This window comes from Lithobates pipiens, unplaced genomic scaffold (assembly GCF_037356315.1).
Source record: "Lithobates pipiens isolate NorthernLeopardFrog02 unplaced genomic scaffold, aLitPip1_a1.2 Scaffold_16, whole genome shotgun sequence".
Taxonomy (NCBI): Eukaryota; Metazoa; Chordata; class Amphibia; order Anura; family Ranidae; genus Lithobates; species Lithobates pipiens.
This window is the reverse complement of record NW_027507748.1, coordinates 283,826,016-283,852,966: the sequence shown is the minus strand read 5'-3', so window position 1 is coordinate 283,852,966 and position 26,951 is coordinate 283,826,016. Positions and strand designations below refer to the sequence as shown.

The window sequence follows — 26,951 nt, the reverse complement described above, 5'->3', positions numbered from 1 at the left end:
TGTGGTGCAGATCGGCTTTATTTTGGATGCAAATAGCCATTCTGCCTAGTATGGGAATTATGGTTTTGGTACTTTTGAAAACCCTGGTGCCGTGGTAGAGGACACTCTGCCCTATAATTTTAAGGCAGCAGATTTGGTATATGCCCCGTTTATGTTTTGTTTACATCGGAAGTTTGTACTGGCTCCCGAATGTAAACATCCTGTCCTGAGAGGAAGTGACGTATTCGTCACTTCCACATTCCATCTTGTGTGGAGGGGGGGGGGGATTGTGGATGTGCTCTCCACGCACCGTTTCCATCACTTCTGGTTTTGCAATCGAGGCTTGGAGCACGGGTGGGGTGGTTTGGTTGCTGCACGCCCGCACAATGGCCTGAGTGGTGGACAGTGTGGGATCATTGGGGCGGTGACTGTGTACTTTTGTAGGGTGGCTTTTTCTTCTTTTTTCAGGCTCATATTGGGATGTGACGGGCACAGGAAGAGGATTGGTCTGCCCACTTCCTGTTTCCGGTCTGAGCGTTGGAACGCAAGCAGAGCCGAAATTTTGTCCATGCTTGCGTTCCATTATTGGGATATGGAGTGACTGGTATATCCTGGGTGTAAGGAGCAGATTCCGGGTTGTCTGTTTTTGCATAAATTAATGTTCAGTGTATGTTAGATTGTGGAATGGTAAAAGCTCTTCTGAACTTTGTTCAATGGTGCTAATAATGGCATTTTGATTCACTTCTGGGTTGGCCATGCGGGGGGCGGTCCCTTGGGTGTCTCAATTTGCCACAATAATTGTTTAGTCTATATATAGTAGCAATGTGGGGAGGGGTCAGGTTATGCCCCAGTAGACGACTTTGCAGTCGAAAAGTTTAGGGCAAGCATATTTCTGCTCCCCTGTTGCTTTTTCTTTTACATTGATCACGTGTTGTTTTTACTTATATTACCAGCTGTTTGGTGTTTGTTTGTTTTTTTTAAACACTTGTAATACCATTTTTTTTTTTTTTTTTACAATAAACCGTCATTGGTTCACTTACACGATGTGGAGCACCTCCATGTGTTTTTCTTTTTATGCTTTGGCTTGTGCTGAATCATCCGTGACCAAGCCCTACATATTCGAGTCCCAGGAGGTCGATCCTTCTGTAATTTGGAACCGTGGACCGCTGAGGGTAGTGGACAAAGATTGGATCCATTTGGAGGGGGTTAAGATCCTGCTGGATGCCCAGGGGCCATGCCTATCATAGCCGTTTTGAGCTCCTAAGACTCATTGCCGTAGGGTAGATGCGCCCACCATACGTGGTAAGAGTACCCATCTTCTGTCTAATACATTATAGCAGTCTGATATAGGATTAAATGTGCTTTGGATGTTGGAAGACCAGACCCTCTGGATTTGATATCAGTGGACATCACTATTTATATTGGGATTTTTCGTCACTGCTATTTTATTTCATATTTTTATTGTTTATTTTTCCTCACTTTAATTCTATGACATTGTGTATAATTTGATGTGGAGTTGTACTCTAGCGCTGCACTTTGTATCTGTATTCTTTTATCAGCCTGTTCAAAGACACCCCTATATTTTATGCTGCAACTTAGTCAAAACCTTAGTAAGGCCCGTTTCCCAAAGGCTTCACCTTGTGTAAGAGCAGTGTGAACAGCAAGCTTTTACAAAGCATTTTCAGAGCCTTTAGACAGCTCTGTTAAAGCTTTTAAAGCACCCTTCAGCTCCAGATTATAAGCACTAAACACAGATCTAAGTCCAAAAAGTTCCTTCAATAAAGTGCTAGCTGCAATAAAATAAAGTGATTGTTGTGCAATATGGTGCCAAACAAATCCAACAATCAATGCTCCCAGGTGACAACACCCCACACTTACCAGAAGAATTTGACTCCTTTTCTCAAAGGAAGTCAAACACTCATAAGCAAGTGGGTCTCCTAATTGGGGCTGTAATCGCTCACCCAACGATATCCTGGATATTGTAGGGCTTAAAACCAGTCAGACAATCAGTCTTGGATACCTAGGGTACTCTTCTCACTTTAAATAATTCCTGCAGTCTCATTGGCAAAATGCAAAAGATAACCTCATAGTGTAGTATTTTAAAATGTATTTTATTAATAAAATCTGCACTTACATCAAGTCAGATAAAACAAACATCAAAAGTAAAAGCAGGAATGATGGTTTGCGTCCCATTAACAGGAAGTGACTTATTCCAGAAATCCACCCCAATGTTTTGTCCATGTGCACCTGGCGTAATCAGGGGCGTTGATGTGTTTCCAGGTCTGGACAGTATTTTTCCTGAAAAATCGAGCCACTGCAAACCAAGTAGTAGACCTGAGGATGGCTAGTGGGTGCTTCCAGTTTGAAGGGTTATAACCGGTTTATTTCTTGCCATCTGTGCCCCCCATGCCTGTAAATTAAGGGAGTCCCTCGGGACCCCAGCTCATCAGAACTTGTGTCCCCATTGAAAGATTTCCCCTCTATTACTTTTTTGGGGGCAACCCAAAATCTGGGATTTTCTTTTACTTTCACTACTAATGGTACATAGGTCAAATAGAGATGATGAATCTCCCTAATGAGGCACAGACAGGTGTTCTAATCCATCTCCACTCTGTCCAAAACTAAAAAAAAAGAAAAAAGTTTTGACTTTAGCTATACTTTAATCGGCTCCCAACCCGCACACGCCGATGTACGGCAGCAGAATGGCTCAGGCAGGCAAATGGGCGTACCTGTAGGTCCCTTTAATTTTGCCGTCCTGCCATCGCGCTCGCTTGCTGGTCGGGACCCCCGTGGACTCGATTGCCGCGGGCATACCCGCAATCGTCTCACGGGGCGGCTGAACGGAGAGATGCCGTTGTAAACAACATCTCCCCGTTCTGCCTAGCAACTAGTGACGCTGATCTCTGCTCCATGTGATTGGAGCAGAGATCAGTGTTCACTAAATGAAAGCCCAGCCCCCCCACAGTTAGTAACACAACCCTAGGAACACTTGACCCCTACACTTGCACCCACTGGTTAACCCCTTCACTGCCAGTGTAATTTACACAGGAATCACTGCATTTGTATAGCAGTGATTGCTGTATAATTGACAATGGTCCCAAAAATGTCCGGTGTTTCCGCCATAATGTCGTAGTCACAATAAATATATAAATAAAAAAAAATAAAAAAATAAAATCGCTGATTGCCGCCATTACTAGTAAAAAAAAAAAAATAATAATAAAAATGACATAAAACTATCCCAGATTTTGTAAACGCTATAACTTTTGCGAAAACCAATCAATAAATCGCTTATTGCGATTTTTTTTTTACCATTTTATTTATATATATTTTTGGGGGATATTTATTATAACAAAAAGTAAAAATGCGTTTTTTTTTTTTCAAAATTGTCGCTCTATTTTTGTTTATAGCGCAAAAAATAAAAACTGCAGGGATGATCAAATACCAGCAAAAGAAAGCTCTATTTGTGGGGAAAAAAATTGCATGACCGTGCAAATGTCAGTTAAAACGACACAGTGCCGAATCACAAAAAAGGGTCTGGTCTTTGGCCAGCAAAATGGTCCGGGGCTGAAGTGGTTAACAGCAAGTGGTATGCTAATGGATTTTGTTTTAGTTTTTCATCTAAAGTACATTCTCCTAAAGTAAATCCTTAAAAGGTAGAACACGCCAGACTTAATGCTGGCTGTGTCCCTACTGGGGAGGATTTCCTTTCACTTTCTATTCCAGTGAATATGATCACCAAAGCAGGCAATCTCTTCAAGGCCCCTTTCACACAGGGTGGATTCTGCCTGCTCGGGAGGGGATCTCTACACTGATCCCCACTGAGCAGGCAGATGACAGGTCCGTGTCTGCTCTCCATCAGCCCGCTGTTCGCTATGGTGCAGGTGGATGGTAACGGACCCCCCGTCTGTTTGCATCGAACTTTGATCTGATCCACCAAATGGATGGGTAACGGATCCTCATCTGTCTGTTTTTAGCAGACAGAATCGGAAGTTGTTAGGCGTCAGTGGACATATGCATTTTCAGCCGGCGATTCCCTACACCATAAGAGTGAGCATATCGGCTGTTCTGCCGCTTGATCGTTCTTACGGGTGGCGAAAGGGGACTCCCCCCCCCTTCTGCCACCCTCCGGTGCTTCTACCAATAGCGATCAGTGAGTCATTGTCCACCATAGAGATTTCTGGCGAACCAGATGGTCGCCGGAGTCTCTATGACAGTTGGAAGGTGGACGCAATTTTTATTTTATTTTAGGCTTCCCGGCCTAGAGGTGAAATGTGGGGTCTTATTGACCCCATATCCCACTATGAAAAGGTCTTGTCATCTCTTTTTTTTAATGCATTTGAAAAATTACTGCACAAATACCGTGCAAGATAAAAAGTTGCAATGACTGCCATTGTATTCTCTATGGTGTCTGCTAAAAAAAAATAAAAAAAAAAAAAAAAAAAAAAATTATATTATATATATATATATATATATATATATATATATATATATATATATATATATATATAATGTTTGGGGGTTCTATATAATTATATACCAAAAAAAATTATGATTTTTACATGTAGGCGCGAAGTGTCAGAATTGGCCTGGATGCGAAGTGGCTAAAAGTGGCATACAGTGCCTGGCAGTGAAAGGGTTAAACAGGAAGACCTCTTAGTTACAATTTTGTTTACAATTAAAGTTTCTTTAACCACTTAACCTCTGGAAAGGTTTTATTCCCTTCATGATCGGGCCATTTTTGCTATTTAGTACTGCGATACTTTAACTGGCAATTAATCAGTCATGCAGCACTATACGCAAAATGTATATAATTTTTTTCACACAAAATTTATTTTGGTAGTATTTGACAACTACTGGATTTTTTTTTTTTTGCTATATAGTATCAAAAAAAGATCAAAAATGTTGAAAAGTGTATATTATATTTGGTTTGTGTGAAAGCTGTAGTGTCCATAAAACTACAGTACATTTTTTTCCGATAATTGATCAATGCCAATGTATTGATGGTATATCTTATTTGTTGTGGTCCTTGAATTGCCAGGACAGTATAAATACCCCCTAAATTACCCATTTTTGGAAAGTAGGCATTCTGAGGTATTTAGTAAGGAGGCATAGTGTAATTTTTGGGAAAATGAAGAAAAGATAAAATGTGTCTTTCACATATAGTTTACCAGTGCAGTGTCATCATATGACTCATGTGGCAATGGTCAGGGTTACTGACTGGTGCCCACTAGCTGGCAACATACATGTATGTGATTGTGCCTGGCTGCCCCCCCCCCCCCCCCACCCAGATTAAAATTAGTGTGGGCAGAATGGCAAGTGGTGAACTAATGTCATATGCAAATCAATAACACATGATTTTTGTTACATTGCATTTATAAATGAAGCTTTGAAAACTGATCCTAAGCTTACGTTTACACAGTAAAATACAGAACAATTATCTGGCAACAGCAGCCAGGGAGTGGGGACAGTGGAAGAGAAGCGTATGTCCTAGGAACTTTGTTGCTTTATAGGGCATATCACCTATGCCAATGATCTGCAGATGGGCAATTTAATCAGTCTGAGAATCTGGCAGGTTTATTTAGATTTTTCCCCCAATGCAAGGTGCAAACAGGCCTGGGAGCGACTGAAAATATCTTGAAAAGTAGATCCATGGGAGGATTTACTACAGAACTTAGAATCTGGAGCGGATGTTCATAGTAACCAACCAGCTTCTAGTATCAGCTTGTTCAGATCTGGTCTGCTCCTGTTTTAGTAAATCCCCTTAAAGAGTAGTAAAAACGTCAGAGACAGTCTTCATATTAAAAAAAATAAAAATAATATTGCTTAGGCAACAAGAGGAAAGTATTTTTCATTTTATTAGGCATTTATTTTCTCACAAATACTTTATTTCAGTCACCAGATACTCTAAAAATATATACATTTTTGACAAAAAAAAAAAAAAAAAAAAAAAAAAAAAAAACAACACTTGTTCATTTGCACATCCAATTGTTTATTCCATAGGTAGAAAAAGACTTATTTTATTATACCTAAATCACAGAAAGTGAGACTTTTAAACAATTAACTTCTATTAAAGTGATGGTTGCGTAGCTTACAGAATGAAGGCACCTTATTTCTTGATTTAAAAATCGGAGGAATTGCCATGATGTATTCGCATACATTTCTTTTTAACAGTAATCTATTTCTTACTTGGTATTCTCCTCTCCTTCTACAAAGTCTGTGCAATGAATCAGAGGAAACAGCACTGTCATTATTAATGCACCAAGGGAATGTTAGAGTTGAAGCTAGATAAAATCAAAAACGTAATTTAAAAAAAAAAAAAAAAACACCCACACACAATTGTTTGAAGGGGTACAAATCTGTTCCACCACTTATACCTTGATGAAAAGGCATGGTTTCATAAAACAGGATTTTGCAAAACAATTTTCGTGGAGTCTATTGAAGAAAAATTATGTCACCAGAATAACCTACCAGCATGCCTCAGTTTTGTAGTAAAGCAGTATGAAGAGAATGAATGATCGTAAAAAACAGGGAGGTGCTTGTGGTCCCTCAATAGACACAAAAGAAACAAACATTTTCTTTCTGGTCCACTGAGGCACAAAGGTAGTCTTTCACCTTCAGGGCATCTATAAGCAATCCAACTGAGTGGGCAACACAGCAAACAAATGCCAACTGATCCAAGAAAACAGAACTGTGAGCTGCTTGTAGCCCAAAAAGCTACATGAAAGACCCAAGTGGGTATCAGATTTTCTGGAGCTAGACAGAGGTATTGAAGAGCTACCCTAGGCAAGAAAGGAAGTCATTGTCCTCAAACACCACCCCGTGCCTATGAAAAAAAACTGAAAAGGTTCCTTATAGGATAGGATCGTCAGTACAGGCTTTGCCTTGCAGCTGTGAGGATGACAGAAAACAGCACCTTGTAGGTGAGAGTGAGAAATATCTAACGGTTTCAAAAAGCTGTTTCTAAGCTCAGAGAGGACCAGATTTAAATGTCATGGGGTCACAGGGGTACACAAAGGGGGGAGTTACATGGAATACTCCCTGTACAAAATCTGAATTGAGCAGTGAAGCCAGTGGTATGAGCAGATTTGTCCTACAGAAAAACTTCTAGGGTGGAAGCTCTAAGACTCACACCAAGTGAAGTGTGCCTTTCACACCAGATGATAGATCTTGCAGGAAATAGACTTCCTAGCTTGTTCAAGATCATAGGAATCACTGGTTCAGAGATAAAACTGAAGCAGAAAAGTAAATCAGACTTTGAGACAGAAAATCTGGTAGAGACCACACCACCACATCCACCTGGGCAATTCCAGAGCAATGAGGTTTACCAAATGGCCTCCCATCTTGATCCTACAAATAAAGAGGAAGAACTTTCAGGGTGTACTAATCCCTTGGAGCATCCACTGCTTCTGTTAAAGCATTCCTGCATCTTGAAACTTTGCCAGTTCGTCATTGATTTCCCAACTCAAAATAAAACAAACAGTCAGAGCTTTGAAATCCAAAACGGGCTGGAAACCCCTTTAGGAACAATAACCGGTTAAAGTAGAATCCTTAAAAACTATTAAGGGGCCAGGTAAGAATTTGAGAGGGGGAGGGGCAAGAGTGAAGTTTGTACCACTGGAATACCACCTTCTGCACCTGATAGGCAAGCTTTCTAGCAACATTGTAAGAAAAGGGCATACCTTCATGTGGAAGTCGACTTTACAGCTCCCGATTACAGCGCTCCCTCTAATCGGGAGTGGTGATCAGTGATGTGTCACACACAGCCCCTCCCCCCCAGTTAGAATCACTCCCTAGGACACACTTAACCCCTACCGCTCTACCTAGTGGTTAACCCCTTCACTGCTAGTGATATTTTTACAGTAATCAATGCAATTTTTTCAGCATTGATCGCTATATGGTTCCAAAAATGTCAAAATTTTCCAATGTGTCTGCCATAATGTTGCAGTCAAGATAAAAAAAAAAAAGCCATGAAACTATCCCCTATTTTGTAGATGCTATAACTTTTACGCAAACTAATCAATAAACGCTTATTGTGATTTTTTTTTATACCAAAAATAGAATACGTATCGGCCTAAACTGAGGGAAAAAAAGTTTCTTTATATATTTTTTGGGAATATTACAGCAAAGAGTAAAAATGAATGTTTTTTTTTAATTGACCCTTTTTTGTTTATAGCACAAAAAATAAAAACCGCAAAAGGTGATCAAATACCACCAAAAGAAAGCCCTATTTGTGGGGGGAAAAAAGGATGTCAATGTTATTTGGGAGCCACGTTGAACGACCGCAAAATTGTCAGTTAAAGCGACGCAGTGCCAAATTGCAAAAAGTGCTCTGGTCAGGAAGGGGTTAAATTATTCCGGGGGCTGAAGTAGTTACGTTTCTTTTGAAGAAGATGTGTGCTCTTGCCACCAGTAGCATCCTTGATAATAGCATGGAGAGTAGATCCAAAGAGACTGTGTTCATTGATGGACATGAGAACCAGATGCTTATTGTGTCTTACATATGTGGACAGAAGACCCATGCAGGTGATAAGCCAGGAAGCCTCCAGTAAACCGTGAAAGTTTAAAGCCATTTGCTTCCATACATTCTGTATGGGAGAGAACTGCCAGTGAGAACAATATTCTTTATCCTCCATCAAGAAGGTAGTCTTTTTATAAGGGGGCGGGACACTAGTGAATACACACATGGCATAGGCCACTTTTTCACAAAATTCACAACGAATGGATACAAGGTTATTAAGAAATTGGGGTGAGAAAATTGCTTGTTAGGATGATTCCAATCTCTGTAGCAAGAGAGTTGGAACATCACATAAAATGGAACGGTATTTGCAGTCTTAAGGGCCCTAAAAAAGACAAGACTGGAAGCAGCATGGGTAGAACAAACAGTCTGAACCTCTAGTTTCAGAATGGTGGGTACCACGTCAAGAAAAGAAAAAATGGTCATTCGTTTTGAAAGTAATAGAAGATGGTTTCCTTCAGGATAAGCTCACCTGCCAATGATTGGAGTGACTCAGAATCAAACACTGCAACTGATGGCTTAAAATCAGACAGGGTATGTGGCCAATGGCTCAGAAGTTGCTGAGATAAGTGGACTGACCAGATACAGAACTTGTAGGCATGGGTGCACGCTTGTAGCCTCTGTGGTCAGCAAAAAAAGAAGGGGTCATAAAGTCTTGCATGACTGTAGTGAAAACCTCAGCCAAAAGGGCAAAGGAACAGGCCACACATGATGGCTCTAATGAGGTGCCTATGAATCAAGCCCATATTAGAGGGGGGTGGTTCTACGCAAGCCTGCAGTGTTTATGTGTGGATCTAATAAGGCTGGATGTGATCTGAGGTCATTGGTGTGTCATCTAGTTTGTAGGACCTTTCCATAAAAAATAAAAAAAGCAGTAAAAAACGCATATGCATTTTTGATAAATTCTCGATGATGCATTTTCTGGTTGCCTGGCTCCCAGCACGCACCTGTAAAACTTTGATATGCGACTCATCTGTGTTTTTTTTTTTTTCCATTCATTTAAGTAGGGAGATGTGTTTTTTTGGTAAGCTTTTAAAAAGCCCACCAAATATGCAGCATGTAGGACTTTTCAAAATGCACCTGCATCTCATTGGGGTGAAGAATTCCACTGGATTTAAAAGTGAAATTGTGTGTTTTTTTTTTGTTTTTTTTTTACTTTTTTCTTGCAAGGTACAAGCACAGAAAAAACACATCAGTGAGAAAGGGCCCCATCTCTTGAGTTCATGGAACATGGTTGAGCTCCCTTTGATAATTGGCACCTGGAGTTCCAGAGAGATTTTCATGCAGGTTGGAAGCAGTAACTTTCATCTACATGTCTTTTGCTAGTAAAAGTTGGTATTGGTTAGAGCTGAAGAAAAAAAAAAGTCTAATTTTCCTGGGACCGTTTAAAAAAAAACTGAGGCATGCTGGTAGTTAATACTGGGTCAGATCCTCCTGAAGGTGGCAGTATAACCCAAAAGGTAAAATACTTTCCATGTCCCTCAATGGGCAAGAAAGAAATGTAATTTTAGGAGTAAAGAAATTTTGAATGCTTAAGATTGAGATGAGCCAGAAGAACCTAAAAATAAAACTAAAAATATTTAACACCATAAACACTTAACAAAATCCAATTATTCTCTGCCCATATGATTAAGAATCAAACCAGGCTCAGCAAAGTGAAAGCGTAGTTGGAAAGCAAGAGTGACTTTGTCAAAGTTTTTCTACATATTGGCGATCCCACACCTCAGACTTTAAAGCAATGTCAGACCCGGGGACTGGCTACACAGAAAACTAGAAGATGTTACAGTAAACAATCGTTATGATAAATGTTTGAAGTAACTTTTAGAACAGAAGACTAAGAAAACTATAGAATCCATATGACCGACAACCTGTAAATTTAACTTGTTTTGAAAGCAAATGGATAGTTAACAAGACAGATGTGCATGGCAGAATTCCTTAGAGCTCTATTGCTGGAGAAAAAGTATATGGAGATATACTGTAGGTGGTGATGTGTTAAGCACATAGTGTAAGGGAAAAAAAATAAAAAATACATCTTGGCATAGGGACGTTTTTTTAGTGCCAAACTGCTGCCTCGTACCCAAGAGGACCTTGAAACTACAAAGCTGAGATGTTTGTGACTGTACATAATCTGCATTTTAGGGCGTTTGAAAGCATGGCAAAGCGGTTGCTATATAATGCCTATATATTTAATGCTGAATATCTTGTAACGCAGACTTAATTGTATTTAAAGGTTAAAGTTGGGAAACTTAACTATGAGCCTAATCATGCACGTGTGAATAGACAAGATTTATTGAGCAAAAAATATATAGATTAACACACACCAATATATACATATTCTGTGTACAAAATATTAACTGTTGAACTGTAAGGAAAAAATTGTCCATTATAAAAATGGTTTACTTCGGCAACAAGAAGAGTAATTATGGCTTTAGCATTTCATGAAGGTATACAGAGTGCATGTGATATGCAGACATCCAGTTGGAGCATTTGTACAATTTCCTGTAATAGGAACTAGAAATCGCAGAATGGTATGTTTGCCATGCTTGATAATAGGATCGCCAATAGTCAGAATAGCTCATCTTCCCATATGGAAACCCAGATGGATTTCTATAGTCCAGCTGGTGGTACATATCATCTCGAATTTCCTCGCAAAGCTCTCTTCTCGAAACATGGGTTACTTTTTTGCCCCGTTTTCTAGGCTTTATTACATTACTGAAAACAGGGTCCTCAACAGAACAACGAGCTTTAGCTCTGACTAAGCTTGACTGCTGCACCTCCTCTAGTGACACGTTTAAACCTTTTACATTTAATTTGCCAACATTGGCTTCATCTGTCCTTTCAATTAAGAGGTCTGGGCAAGAACTTGAAAGTTCCATAGACCTCAAATTCCCTTGTGAAAAAGTAGATTCTTCACTATCACTGTCACTCTGTGATAAAGAACTGGATGAACTACTTTCAATCTTCTCATCTGAATTGCCACTACAGTCATGTATTTCAGAGATACTAGCACTGTCTGATTGCACCACCACATTACTTTCTTTTTCAAGGGTTTCAGCTGTTTGGGCATTTATATGGCTTCCACTACCTGTGTACACACGTATGACTTCTACGTGTTTTTCAAGTCCTTCTTTAATAAACTGCTCATAGTCTTCAACAAGTTCAGCAAAGGAAGATGTGCAAACCACAGGACGCTTGAAAGATGATAAGCTTGGGATTTTAGGTAATGAACTTTCAAGGTTGTCCAGAACTACGGTGTCAATTCCCACATTATCCAGTGTTTCTATAGGCTTGCTGGTATCTTTCGGTTTCTTAGGTAAACTGGAAGTCTCTAGATTTGGCAGTCCCTCTGAACTGGCTTGCTCTGTATTCTTCTTTTTGACAGCCTTTTTAGGCTTACGTTGAACAGCTTTTGAAACAGCTTTGTTCATGGAGTGTTCGGGATAAGGATTTCTATCAATATTAGTTTTTACCGCATTATCTTCTTTGGCTTCTATAGGTGTACTTTTACATGCAGTTAAATGGTCAGATGTAACCTTCACTGGAGTCACTTCAATATCCCAGTCACAGGCCTCCTCCATCAAGCCATCAGGAATTGGATCTGTACAAGAAGATTATTTATGTTACACTTAAGTGAAATTAAGTATGGACTAGCTAAGTGTCTAAGTGTATGGATCTGTGCAAAATTATTTATTTTACACTGGAGAAATTAAGGATAGCCCCTAAGCAAAGTATTTTTAAAATGTATAAAAATAAAATAAACTTTGCGCTCAGTGTAAAAGTTCAGAAAAAGCAGCACTCAAAATGTCTGAATACAAGATAAAGAATAAGTGAAAAATAGGTGCACTATACCTTTAAGAGCATATACAATATTGACTGTTAATAATGAATAATTGAACTAGATGTCAAATTGATTCAAAAAGTGTGTGAGAAATAATGAGCCATGATCATTTATGAATCAGTCCAGCATGACCAGAAATAGTCCATTCTAAACAAAGTCATCAGAGAAAATCCACTTCAGTCACAAAACTTCAGTGTTCCCACATCACCTAGTGTACAGATGCAGTGTGCCCCTAGCACACTGCATCTGTAACGTTCCAAGGAACGCGCTTAATACCACCAAAAAAATAAAACAAAAAAAATTATCAAAGCTTATTGATAAAACTGGGTACTCGCAATAAAGGCATAAGAGGCTGTCAATGATAGCACCAAAGCACGCACTGAACCTCTGCAAAAAGACTGCTATACCAATTGTGCACAGATAAAAAAAAAAAAAAAGCAACTTAAAGCGGGGTTGCACCCTAAAGTGTAACTTCCCCTGATCAGAACCCTCCCCCCTCCGGTGTCACAATTGGCACCTTACAGGGCGGAGGGGGGTGGAGATACCTGTCAAAGACAGGTATTTACACCCACTTCCGGGCATAGACTCCCATGGGAGTCTATGTCATTTCCTGTCCTGCCGCGCTGTCTGCTGGGACACACACGGGTCCCAGTGACAGCGCGGACAATTCCTATTGCGCTGCGTGACTCGCGCATGCGCAGTAGGGAACCGGGAAGTGAAGCCGTTTCGCTTCACTTCCTGATTCCCTCACCTAGAATGGTGGCGGCAGCAGCCGAGAGATCGAACGGCCTCGGCATCGCTGGAACCCGGGACAGGTAAGTGTCCATTTATTAAAAGTCAGCAGCTGTATTATTTATAGCTGCTGGCTTTTAATATTTTTTTTTTTAGGTGGAATCCCTCTTTAAGTGGAATTTCCCCTAACAAGGATAAGAGTATGGACTGAGGTCACCTGTTGCAGCAGGACTGTCCTCTGTGTGTCTTTAAAAGACAATGCTACATTGTGCTGCAGAGAAACAAGCAGAAACAGAGACAAGGCCTTGAATACTCAGAAATCACAGGAGCAGATGCTGAAGTGAATGGTAGACGTCTTAAGGTAACCGAGTCACTGAATGTGGACCGATAACTGAGCATGGTAGATTGAGAAAGAACTTTGAAGAAGGAGCAGCAGCGACAAAATGTGCCACAAAATGTGCTTCTGCAGTGCTGGATGGCATCAGCACTGCAATTCCTCAGCCTTAACCTTTAATGTTATAAGATAGTGATTTTATTTAAGAATGGAGCCCAAAAGGAAACTGATGTGGCTCAATGTGCTTCAGGGTCAGTTAGCCTAGCTCAATATTTGTATACCAAAAGGCTGGGTCACACCAGAAGTTGCACCACTGCTCTGGACCTGAGCAGCACTCTGGCTAAAACAATACACAAAGGTCTGGAAAATGGCACTTCATAGAACTTCGTGTTGGAAGGTCACATTCTAGGTTAACCTCATCATGACCGGAGGCTTATTCACTGCGGCTCTTGACCCGGATATTGCTCTTTACAAAAGGTCTAGAAAGAACCACAATGCAAAGCTCAGTGCCTGAGGGTCACATTCCAGGCTAACTTCTGAACTTTTCAGTCTTGAGCCTAGTCACTGAAGAGAAAACTGAGGAAAAGTCGTCCAACCTCCAAGGACAGTATAAAAAAATGAAGCATAAGGGTCGAATGCAAGGTTTTATGGAAGCTAGCTTAACATTTGTTTGCCAGTGTCCAAACCTTCTGAAGGCAACAGCATAACTCAAATGTCCAGAAATGACTACATTAATCTGTCCTTTAATGGACAATAATGTAAAAGGAAATACCCCTCAATTTTAGGTATAGAGGCATGCAAATCATTCTTCTGTGACCTTGGCCAAATGTTTACAGAACAGATACAGTGTTGTGTTATAGAACCATTCATTACAAGCTGCATTTGTTTCAGGCCATCATGAGTGCTGTAATACAAGCCAGTAGTGTATTCTAAACCAGCAGTTCTGGATGTACTGTACAACCGGTCAAGAAAGGTATGCATGGCTCCATCCACTGTCCCAAAAGCAACACTCCCCTTATAAGTGGGATCTATGATGGAATGAGACATATTCGGTTTTAAGAAGTCCATATTGAACTTCACACTAGTTAGGTGGAGGGGTTTTTGGCCTTACCATAATCTGTTGTGTTATACTTTCTTGAAATACAAAAATTACAATTCTAAAAAACTTGAATGTTGTGCCATTTAGGCCAAGCTAATTCAGAACAGATAGGAGAAGGCTGTCAAAGGCCAACTCACCTACCTTTTGTTCAGCACAATGTAGAAATTGTGATATAGGACAGTCCAGGAGAAAATGGAGCTATAGCTCCAGTTTCCAATTCAATCTGTAGCTTTTCATCAGAACAACATTATCATGGATTAAACAGCAGGCCTACCAAAATATCTTGGTTAGGGGCTTATTTGGGTAGATGGCAAGTTCCATGTCTAGATTTTTTTACATGTCTTGGGTGATCTGGTTAGAAGATGGAGTTTCCAGGCCAATGCCGTAAGTCCAGTGTTTCTCAACCTTTTTAACATGGAGGAACCCCTGGCAAAAGGTTTGAGACCTCGGGGAACCCATAAAATAGCGTTCAGGTCTACAGCTCATGGGACATTGCTGTGATATGACAACAATTATTTGAAGACATAGTATTAAATAATAGAAATATTAGAACTTACCCATTTTATGTGAGACTTGTGCTGTTTTTCTTCCTCACAAATGCTCAAGTCTGGGTTTAACTTGAGATAAACAGTGTACAGAGGGCAGGACACAATACGGGGGGGGGGGGGGGGGGGCATGGCACATAATGGGGCACCGCAAGGGCAAATTATGGGGGGACACAGCAGAACATTGGGCACACAGAACACGGGGCATTCAGCAGGGCATAGGGCACACAGCAGAACATGCGGCGCAGGGCATTGTGCACACCATGGGGTAAATAGAACAGGGGGTACAAAGCAGGGCATATCACAAGGCACACAGCAGGGCATAGGGAGCACAGCATGGTACAGGGCACATAGCAGGGTACAGGGTATACATACAACATGGTACAGGGCACACAACAGGGCCAAAAACATGGTACAGGGCACAGCAGAGTAAAGAACATGATACAGGGTGGTGCAGGGCACACAGCACACAATATGGTACAAAGCACATAGCAGGGTATACAACATGGTATGGGGCACACAGCAGGGTACAGGGCATGGGCACACAGCAAGGCACTGGCATTCAGCAGGGTACATGACATGGGCATACAGCAGGGCACGGGTGGCAACAGCAGCAGTTTCAAATGCAGAGTAACGTGGGAAGCGGCTATATGGCTGGGTTCACACCGCTGCGGCAGCGAGAACCGGATGCGATTCGCACCGCACTGCAGTGCAAATCACATCCGATCTCTGTGCGATGCAAGTTCAGCCATACAGATAGTATGGCTGAAATTGCATCGCACCCGCCGCAAACTCGCACGGGACCCTTTTTTTGGTCCGCAGCAGAATCGTATCGAATGAGTGTTCACACCATGCGATCCGATTCCTGTCCGAGTCTGCAGATCGCACTGCGATATGCGAACTGATCTGGGGGTGTCATTAACATTTCACTGACACTCCCAGCAGTCCGCATAGGGCAGTGTGAACTGCCGGCGGGACGCATCGCTCCGGTGGGGACCCAGCCTAATAAGACCTCTCATAACGCAATCCTTCCAGCTAGCCCCCTCCTTTCCTCCCATCCACCCCAGGTGCTTGTATGTGACATCACCTGGGGTGGACGGGAGGAAGGGAGGGGCCGGCAGGAAGGATCGCATTATGAAAGAGGTCTTATTACAGCCGCTTCCTGCGCTACTCTGCATTTTGGCTTCGATTTGATCTACCCGTCAGCTGTAGCGCGGAACCCCGATTGAGAAACACTGCCATAGTCAATACAGTGATAACGTTTACATTTTACAGTTTAAAGCAGAGGCAAGACTTCATAGAAGGGCTGGGGAAAAAAAAAATTCTATTTTAACCTTGAATCGAGTTGTCAGCTCAAATCTGTTCAGATTTGCAGAAAATCTATTTTTTTTTCCCTTCAGAGTTTCCGTAGCAGGGGGCGTGTCCAGAATGGCACTTAACACTGGGAGCAGACATGTGCACTGTGTCTGAGGCTCTGAGCTCCCCACCGATGCAATCCTCCTATTAATCTTCCTATTATTGCCCTCACACATGACCCTCCTGTGTCCCCTAGCCTCTCCAGTGTGTGACCGTGTGCAGGGGAAAAGTTAAACTCTCAGTCGGACTAGGCCGAAGCCGCAGCCTCGTCTTAATAATCCTACCCACAGCTGTGATTTATGTTAACAGTTGCTAGCAGTTAAATGGCTTACATTTGGATTAATAAGAATTGTACACAAAGCAATGTCAACAAATCTGTCTAGGCTGTGAACACTTTAGTAAATAAATTATTTCTCAATTACTTAAATACCAATTTTCTTCCAAAATGTCAGTAAAAAAGGCAAGCATGCAGTGTTCTATAGCCAATGTGCTACAAAGCACCCTGTACTCTTTGTCCAGCGTGCCGTCTATTTGCCCACTATCACTATAGTATACTAAGATGATATTATACCATTGTCTATATAGGCTTTCTTTCTGAACATATGCAGCTGCTTTTTTTTTTTTTTTTTTTTACATTTTACAATAAGAGTGAACAATACCATATAAGGGCCTGAGTCGGCAGACTTTAGGCTTGTGTTGATGCCATCAGTTTAATAATTTACAATTCAATTGCAGGTGGAATTTTACCTGCCATTGAGTGACTGACCTGCATTGGACGAGTAACCTCATGATTTTTTGTTGTTTCATTAGCCAAAAAGGGGTTAAATCCACCAACGTTCTGCCGGCAGTATCACAGTGCTGCCCCATTGATTTCAATGGGGACCAGCAGTAGAATGGTGAGTTCACTGCTCCTTCACCACTCTAAAGAAGCTGCTGGCAGGACTTTTTCTGACGCCCTGACAGCGTTATAGCACCTGAACAACGCTGGCAGTGTGAAAGGGGTCTAAAAAAATAAAATAAAATCTGAGCAGCTGCAATAAGCACTGGCGCCATTTGTATTAACTGTCTAAAATGTATTTTATATGTAATATTATATATATTTTATCTCCCGAAATCGTCCTGTGCTTCACAGCTGACACATTTTCCTTTAATAATAATATAAATTATTGAAGTCACTGAAATCAGCAAAAAAAAAAAAAAACTTTTACCAGGAAGAGGAAGCAGGCGGAGATTGCACTTTTGAGCTATAGACATCATTAGATTTTCTTCTTCTCCTCGACAACAGTAAGAAATAGATAGACCATAAGTACCTGGAGGAGCAGACAAACGATTATAGATAACATGTTGTGCGTTAGGCTATGCACAATACAAATCCAGAACCGGTATGGGAGGCACTCAATGGTCTTGAAGCAGCATATTATTGTTAATGTTTCAAAAGGAGCTCAGTCTGTTTTTCTAAAACTGAGATGAACAGACTAGTAAAACCAAAGTCTCACCAACCAACAACCCCCTGGTAATAACATCACACAGTGCAAAAGTAAAAATTGACATACAGGAGTAGAGGGGTCAATGAAAGGTCCCAAAAAGGAACAAATCATGATAGTCTACTAAAGAAAAAAAAAAAAAAAGAAAAAATAAGTCTTACAGCTTCAGATACTCACGTTGATTCCCAGGGCCTTAATATTTATAAAAAGTCATTGATGACAACATAAATCTGCGGACATTGTTATAACGTAAGCCAACTGACAAAAACACTATGCTCCATGCATGCATTGCCTTTTTTTTTTAACCCTTCATGACAGATAAAGCATGCTGCTGCTACTAAATGTCTTATGTATCGATTTTTGGACGAGAATATTTGTACAAATTTTTGATAATTCTTTGTACATTTGATGAATGGATGAATGTTGTTAGAAAATTTCACTTGCTTTTAACATTCAGTTTTAAAATGAACGTAATTTCTAAACGAAAACCACATACAAATATCCGAAAACTTGTTTGATCAAGAAAAGTTTTCTATTTTGCTTATTTGAATTTTTCCTTCACTGTGCTTGAAAAGGAACTAATGATTAGAAAATCAAACAAATGTTCTTAAAACAAGATTTTGAAAGGATAAAGAATGAGTGATCAGCAGGCTCAGGTAACTTGCATCAAGCTACCTGCCTAGGAGTCTGTCATGTATATTATTATATCACAATCCTGTCTGAAAATCTTTACATAAAAATGTTGATCTCCGAGTCTGATGATGTAGCAGATTCAAACTCCAATAATATATAACTATTATTCTCAGAGTGGATTAGATATTTTGTTCCCTAAGTGCCGGTTCACACTACCGCGACTTGTCAGGCGACTTAGCCGCCTGACAAGTCGCGCTCCGTTCTGTACTACGGAACCGTTCTAATAGGAGCGACTCAAGTCGCTCCGACTTAGAAAAAGGTTCCTGTAGTATTTTCGGGGCGACTTCAGGCGACTTGCATTGACTTCTATACAGAAGTCATTTTGCAAGTCGCCGCTGAAATCGTGTGCAGGTCGCGTCTGTGAGACGCGCTGCAAGTCACGTCGCCCCTGTGTGAACGGGGGCTAACCATATGGTTATTTAGATTTACCACTACATATAGATATTCAAGAATAAACTTTTTTTTTTTAAACTTTACATAATAACCAAATTATACACTACACTTTTGAGGATTTTATCAAATTAATTGAAATTGTTTTCAGAGGGAACAAAGCTGGAAAGACCTTCCGATTCATACAGAGCCACCACCTATTACAAAAACAGCTACCTGGCTCTCACTCCTAGGAATTTAGTTGTTACCATTATCCAGATAGACTATCACATGTCGTCATATGCTCACCAGCTGTTACAAAGGGAAAGCCAAAGGATCCATGAAATACAAACATGGTCTCCTAAGGGACTTGATGAACTACCTATGAATGCGTTTGACAATGTTTAATTTATTTTCTGCGCGTCTGATTTATCTCAGTTTTACGGTTTTCAGATGAGCACTACATGACTTACTACATATATTTTTTTTCCTGGTGCAGAATGTCTTCCTGTTACCCATTTTGAATCATGGTCCATGGCGCTGATAATTTTCATGTCTGCTCTATTGTATGCACTTTCCTTTTGTCTGGGATGGTGCACTCTTTTTCAAGTAGTGTAAGCTTTGGGGTTCTCACCACCATGAATCATCTGCAACTGTTCATGTGTCTGAGGCCCTCAAGTTTCTCCTATCTGGCAGTGTGGTACTGTTTCCCATTACAAACAGTTCTGTGTATTCCAAACTTTGTGCATGGTCATAGTCTTCGGTCGATCTAATATACATGTCCTTTCTAGGCTGCTATTCATACCATCATGTTTGTTTATTTCTGGTGCATGGGGGATGTTTGGCCTTATTCAATGTTTTTATGTGGCTATTTTGTAACTTTTTATCTGTGGCACTTTCATTATGTTGTCCTAGCACATCACTTGTTATTTTATTTATTTTCCTTATTGTTTTATTTCAGCTAGGATGCAGTATTTTAGTGGACTATCATGATTTGTTACTTTTGTAACCTTTCTTTGACCTCTTACTCTGTATGTCTTTTTACCTTTGCATTGTGATGTCATCACAACGGGATGTTGTTAGTTGGTGGGACTTTGGCTTTATTACTCCGTTTACCTCCATGTTTTAAATCTCTGCTTGAAGACCCCCCAAGTGCCTTTAACCTCTTTAAATCTTTGTATTTAACCTCTTCCAAGGTCACCAGCCAAATATATAACATGGCGCAGGGCTGCCCGGCTTTGCAAAATGATGCATCACTATGTGATTTTGTGTGTGTGATGTAGGTCGCACCCGCTGCTCCCGCTTAGACACAGCAGAAGCCAAATCAGCGTGTCTGACAGCCGCAACCTGCCGATCATGCAGTGGACAGACGTAAACAAGGCAGACCGCTGATCCGTCAGGGAGCAAAATAGAAACCTTATGTTTCAGCTGAAACACAGATCTCTCTTTTCCTCCAGTGTATTTGTACCCCACAAAGTTAGTAGGCACCTCCCAGGGTTACACTTAACCCTTTGATTACCCCTGGTGTTAACCCCTTCCTGTGTCATTTATAATTTGACAGTACATTTTTTTTAACACTGATCACTGTATGGGTGTCACTGGTCCTCAAAAAACCTGCTAAAAAAACAAAAAAAAAACAAATCTAAACCTATCCCAGAAAGCACCTCTCTAGGACAGACTTAACCCCTTGATCTCCCCTAGGGTTAATCCCTTCCCTGCCAGTGTCATTTATACAAGGATCAATGCATATTTTTTTTTTGCATCGATTACTGTATTGGTGTCGCTGGTCCCCAAAAAGTGTCACTTTGGGTCAGATTTGTCCACCACAATGTCACAGTCCCACTAAATATTGCTGCCATTACTAGTGAGAAAATAAATAAAAATGCCATAAATCTAACCCATAGATTGTAGACGCAATGACTTTTGCACAAACCAATCAATATACGCTTACTGGGATATTTGTCAGTGTAGCAGAATACATATTGGCCTAAACTGATGAAGAAATTTGATCTTTTAATTATTTTTGGACTTTTTGGTTTATAGCACAAAAAATAAAAACTAGAGTTGATCAAGTACCACCAAAAGCAAGCTTTATTTGTGGCAAAAAAAAAAAAAAAAAAAAAAAAAAGACATCAATTTTATTTGGCTACATCGTTGCACGACCGCACAATTGTCAGTTAAAGCAACGCAGTGCCTTATAACAAAAAATTACCTGGTTAACCTTCCAGCATTGAAGTGGTTAAATACAGATTTATTATATATATATATATATATATATATATATATATATATATATATATATATATATATATATATATATATATATATATATATATATAAAAGAGCGAGAGAGAGAGAGAGAGAGTTTGGCGTTCATTAGCGAACAAGTTATTAAAGATGCAAGCTGTCAAGATAATTTAGATTCCTTTGTCAGAGATCAATGTATAAAGTTATCCTGAAAGCTTGCATCTTTAATAACTTATGTTAGTCAAGAAAAGCTATCAGTTGAACGTCAAACTTTATGCATTAATAACTAACATGGTCTAACACTCTACTGCTCTGAGAAATACTGTATATAACATATGTATATATCTCTCAGAAAGATAGATACATGCACACAATCTTAGAACCCAACTAAGTATTAACATCATGGTCCTATTTGTCAAATTAAATCACAAGGCCTATTTGACACAAATGCATACATAAACCATGGCATTTATGTAGATTAAGGCCCCTTTCACACTACCGATCTGTTCAGATCCGCCTGTCAGTTTTTCAGGCGGACCTGAACGGATGCTCCATAGAGCTCTATGGAGCGTCGGATGTCAGCGGTGACACGTCCGCTGACATCCGACCCGCTCCGATCTGAAAAAGTGTGACGGAGGAAAAAGCTATTTCTCCATCCGTCATCGGATCAGATCGGGTGACGACGGACACTGTGGTCTCCCATAGGGCTATGACAGGTCCGTCCATGCGCAGTGTGCAGAGACGGACCTGTCCTCTTCCTGCTCAGCGGAGATCGCTCCGGCGATCCCCGCTGAGCAAGCGGATATCCACGGGGTGGATCAGCACTGATCCGCCCCGTGTGAAAGGACCCTTATAGGGATAGATAAATAACTCAGGAGCCAGTTGGTCTAATCTAAGAGTTAAAGGTGAAGTTCAACACATTTTTAGGGTGCAAAATGCAACAACGTTCTCGCTCCTGCAGCCCTCCCCTACGCCATGTGGCAGAGTATGCCTGGGATCTTCTCCTCGCACCTGCTGTCACAATTTGAAAAAAGTGTGGCTATGTGGGATTGTGTTCACAAGGATGTGTCATTCATTCACAGAGCGAATGAATAAAACTACAAATACCATCATCATTGTTCTCAATGAACTGCAAGGGCATCCTCGTAATTCATTGATTCTTCCTGGACTGAAGTAACCGCCTGCCTGTATCGGAGGTATGAGCAGACAACTACACTTACAGTCTGCAGGAGCCCGACATTGCACCAATGATCTGTCAAATCCGGGTGCAATGCTTTACAGACTCCTAAGAAAGGAAAATATTGTAAATACACATTATGCATTTATTTAAATTTTTTTTTTAAAAGGTGAACTTATCCTTCAAAGACATTCGTCCATGTAAAATTTTAGAACAGGAAAAAAAACCTAAGCACTTGTTAAAGAGGAAGTCCAGCCACCCCACGAAAAATTAAAAGTCAGTAGCTACAAATACTGCAGCTGTTGACTTTTAATATATGGACACTCACCTGTCCAGGGAGCCTGCGATGTCTGTATCCCAGCTCAGATCAGCTGCCGCTATTCCTGGTAAAAAGGTACCTAGTAATGAAGCCTTTCATCTTAACAGCCAGTTCCCTACTGCGCATGCACAAATCGCAAAGCGCTAATCGGTCTGGCAATGGAGGAAGGAGGAGGGGGCCGAACTTACAAGAGACCGGGCCTCGGCCCCGTCTTCCAGTAGTGGGGAACAGTACCTGTCAAAAACAAGTACCCATTCTTCCCTCCTTGCCAAATTGCACCTGATTGGAGGGGAGAGGGGAAGAAGACGGATATGTGGAAGTTCCAGTATTAATGTACTTAGAAGGCATTCTGCTCTACATATAGCATATTGATAAGGTCGGGTCCAATATAGTTAGGTTTAAACAAATACAGTCAGGTATTAAAATCTGGTTTGCTGCTATGTAGTTTACCAAATCTTCCAGCTCTCCCAATTCGATGCATGTATGTCTCCCAGTCATGCGGCACATCCAAGTTTACAACTAAATTCACCTTCTCTGCATCAATTCCACGTGAAGTCTTAAAAATATATATATAAAAAAAAAAAGTTAAATTGGCAACAGTATCAAACACTTGCCAAGACAGAAATGCTGAAAACTATTTTTGACTATGAAAAATCTGTCTATTATTATTGAATTACTTCTGAGAATAAACTATGTCCAAGTCATAATGTAAGCATAATGCACACTGAAAAGTTTTTGTTTTTTGCTTTTATTGCTTGTAGTTTTCACTGACAGGATTAAAAGTTCAGCTGATATACTGAAAAGGCAAAGAAAAGCTTCATATCATCAGAAATCTGAGTTGGAAGAAAGCCGGTTCTTCAGATTGGTAAAAAAAAATATATACATATATACACACACATCAAATATATGAGTGAACAAAGGCATAGAGCAGAAGACAGATTACACTAAAGGCATTAAAGTGAAGAACGGTGACCAGGCCCAGATCAGATCTTCAACACACCACTTAATGGTCCAATGACCCATAAATTTACCTAAATGAATAAAACTACAATCTCATACCCCACAAAAGTATTTACATCAAACACCAGAATGCTGTAAAGATTGATTGCCCTGGTGCAGTGCATGGCTTTATTACAAGCAAATAGTTGCCCCAAGCTCCTTTTCAATTAATTTGACTGGGCCCAACATGAATAGACAGTAGTGAGAAAAATGGCCTAATCCTGGTTAACTTCCTTAAAGCATCCATAAGCTATTCCAGGAGTCTAACAGATATGAGATAAATCTCTATAGCTTTTAAGAAGCAGTATTACAACCAGACAGCAAGATGAAAGCCTGGTAAAACCTGTTGGGCCAAGCCTAATTGAAAACTGCCTTTTTTTTAGTTTAGCAGTCTGATAATAATGTAAAAACGAAGATGCATGCCAGAACCTTACAGTGTAACTTCAATATTAGACATGTGAAATGCGTTTGAAAGTCCTTTTTTGACTAAATTTGAAAATATTAGAATTAGAGAAAACCCGTTTAACAAATTTTTCCGAAATTTTGAAAGTCTGAAAATCTGAAATTCAAAAATTCAAAAGAACGAAAATTCAAATACCCAAAAATTAAATATACTAATAATAACTATTACTAATTATTAAAATTTTAGGTATTGGATAGTCCTTTCAAATTTGGCTATTAGTGAACATAACAAATAAGAATTTATCTGAAATTATGAATTATCCAAAATAACAAATGCAACATCTAAAACGAATGTAACATAATAAAAAATGTCTATTATTAATTCGCTATGTTCCATTTATTTAGATGTTGCATTTGTTATTTCGGATAATTCGTAACTTTAGATAAATTTGTATTTGTTACATTCACCAACAGCAAAGTTCTAAAGGGAATTGCAATACCTATTCTTACCTTTATTATTCGTCATTTCGGGTTTTTGCTTTTATTTTAGAATTTTGGATTTTTATGAATTATCGAAATAACGAATAACACATCTAAACGAATGGAACATTACGGATAAAAACAACAACAAAATAACGATTTTCGATCATAACAAATGACTGGGAAAAAAAAAAAAAAAAGTAAACAAATGAAATGAAAATGAACAAATTTTTCGTCAGTGCACATGTTGTCTGTCTATTTAAACCTCCCCTGTCTCTTATTTGGAATCAGATTTTACTCCACTTCTTCACGCAGAGGCACAACAGGATGGCAGTTGACATTGTGAAGGGAAAACCCCTGTAAAGCCCCATATACAGTATCAGATTTTCTACAAAATTTTTGTCTTCAGATTTACCAAAACCATGTAGTGCAAGGGCCTCTGCCTGATTGCATACAAATTGAAACTCCTAAGGTTTGACCTCATATGGTTTTGGTAAATTTGAAGGAAAAAAAATAAATCAGCAGAAAATCTGATAGTGTGTATGGGGCTTAAGAATGTGGTCTTTAAGGATGTACTCAACACCTGAGCGTTTTCAGCTCATAAAACGCCTGAAAAAATGCCCAACAAGCAAAATCCCATTCATTTAAACGGCACCTTTTCACATCTGAGCGTTTTGTCACCTGAAGAAAAAAAACACGTGAAAAACGCCTTCGGCTGAAAAAAGAACATGAGCTTCTTCATGGCAGATTATAGATTATTCTGCTTTTTACATTGGTGACCTGTACAAAATCGTGGCAAAATACAGAAAAAAAACATGGTAAAAATGCATGATTTTGAGACGCTCAGGTGTGAATGCAGCCTCAAAAGAAATATGCTTATTGGAAGATATCCCTTTAATACAATTTTGGATTCCCCTTCACTCTCTCTTCCAGTCACAAAGGTACCCAGGACAAATAATGAGGTTAGGCCTCTCTAGCTGAGGCCCTTTCCCCACACTATCCAAAAAAAAAAAAAAAAAAAAAAAAAAAACTTTGCCTGGTCTTATACTTTTTAAAGGCTAATTTTCCCTTTACAACCCATATTGTTGGCACTCTAGTCTATCAAAGCAACCTAGAACGGAAGCGGAGCTCTGGGGAGAGAAAGCAGAGGATTTTGAGCAAATCTGCAAAAACACTGAGAGTATGAAGGTTTAAGCAGGATCTAGAAGGTATGAAAAAAGATTGTACCCATAGAGTTGGGCTTTAAACCCTTTTGATGCCGGTAACATAAGGATTACATTAACAGCAGCACCGATATGTAAACACACTGGGAAGTTTACTGTTTATAGCCAGTTCTAATTCAGCAGCGAAAATCACACTTTTCTACATAATGTAATGTGCCAACCCTCTCTATAAAATGTTACCATAAAATGCAGTATTATAATTGTGTTTGTTCTAAAATCAATATGAGTGTGTTTTTTTTTGTACATAAAATAAAGATTTGATAAGCAGTAGTACAATCATAATTATATCTGCAACTGCCATTTTATTCTACGAGGACACAGCTTTCAGAAAATACATAATTTAGACATTCAGGCCTAACCTGGGAATTTTAACATCTGTGCAAAATGATGGCAGATGATGTCACTAGCTCCACCAATTAGAGAATGCCTTGTACTCATTGATAAAAAGACACTTCCTAAATGGCTGAGGATGCCACATGACAGACTATTTCCTGCACAGAAGGGCCAGCCTATAAATGGAGAGTGAATTAGCACTATCAGACGAGGGACGTCATCTCTCTTCTAATGTTCTGTAGGTTTCTAATCAGCCCATTTACCAACAGCCTGACTGGCCAAAATTCCTGCCTATTCAAATCAGAGTTCTGCTGCATTGGAAATTACAAGAGACTGATGTCAAGACAGATTCAGGTAGTTACGTTTACAAAGTAATTGTTTTTAATGTAACCATTACTGAAATGCGTTTTCCTTAAAACAATGCCTAAGTTTAGTCTCAAACATAAAAATCTGTGGAACTAATTTATGGCACATTCTGCAGTGTAATGATCACATTATTTCAAAAGGCATCAAGTATGAAATGTCAAAGAAAAAAAAAAAAAAAAAACAGGCTGCATTTTCTCTCATTGGGAAGTGTCTCCCTTATGTGTCCTAACTTGCCCTGGCAACAGGAATAGGAAAACATTGGGTTTCTAGGGGGAATAGGATTTTTTGTACTCAGCGTAAAATCCTTTTCTCTGTAATTCACCGACTGACACATCTTCTCTCTTAGCCATTGGGATGTTATGCCTAGTCTTTTCCTAAAGGTGTGGCGTAACAAGTTATGAAAAACACATAACTTTTAGTTCCGCCCAAGGGGCGGTCCCTTAGGTAACCCCCCCCAGCCT

At 39.9% G+C, this 26,951-nt stretch overlaps 1 protein-coding gene across 1 annotated transcript in view; it reads right to left on the bottom strand.

The window, feature by feature from the left end:
- Positions 1-5,944: 5,944 nt before the first annotated feature.
- DDX20 (DEAD-box helicase 20) overlaps positions 5,945-26,951 on the bottom strand; it is a 124,766-nt gene continuing 103,759 nt past the window's right edge. Inside the window, exons 10-12 of the mRNA XM_077481533.1 lie at positions 23,138-23,243; positions 17,607-17,708; positions 5,945-12,092 (exon numbers count right to left, since the gene is read on the bottom strand). Of these exons, the coding sequence (XP_077337659.1) occupies positions 10,915-12,092; positions 17,607-17,708; positions 23,138-23,243 (1,386 nt within the window). The 3' untranslated portion in view covers positions 5,945-10,914. The remainder of the gene's footprint in view (positions 12,093-17,606; positions 17,709-23,137; positions 23,244-26,951) is intronic.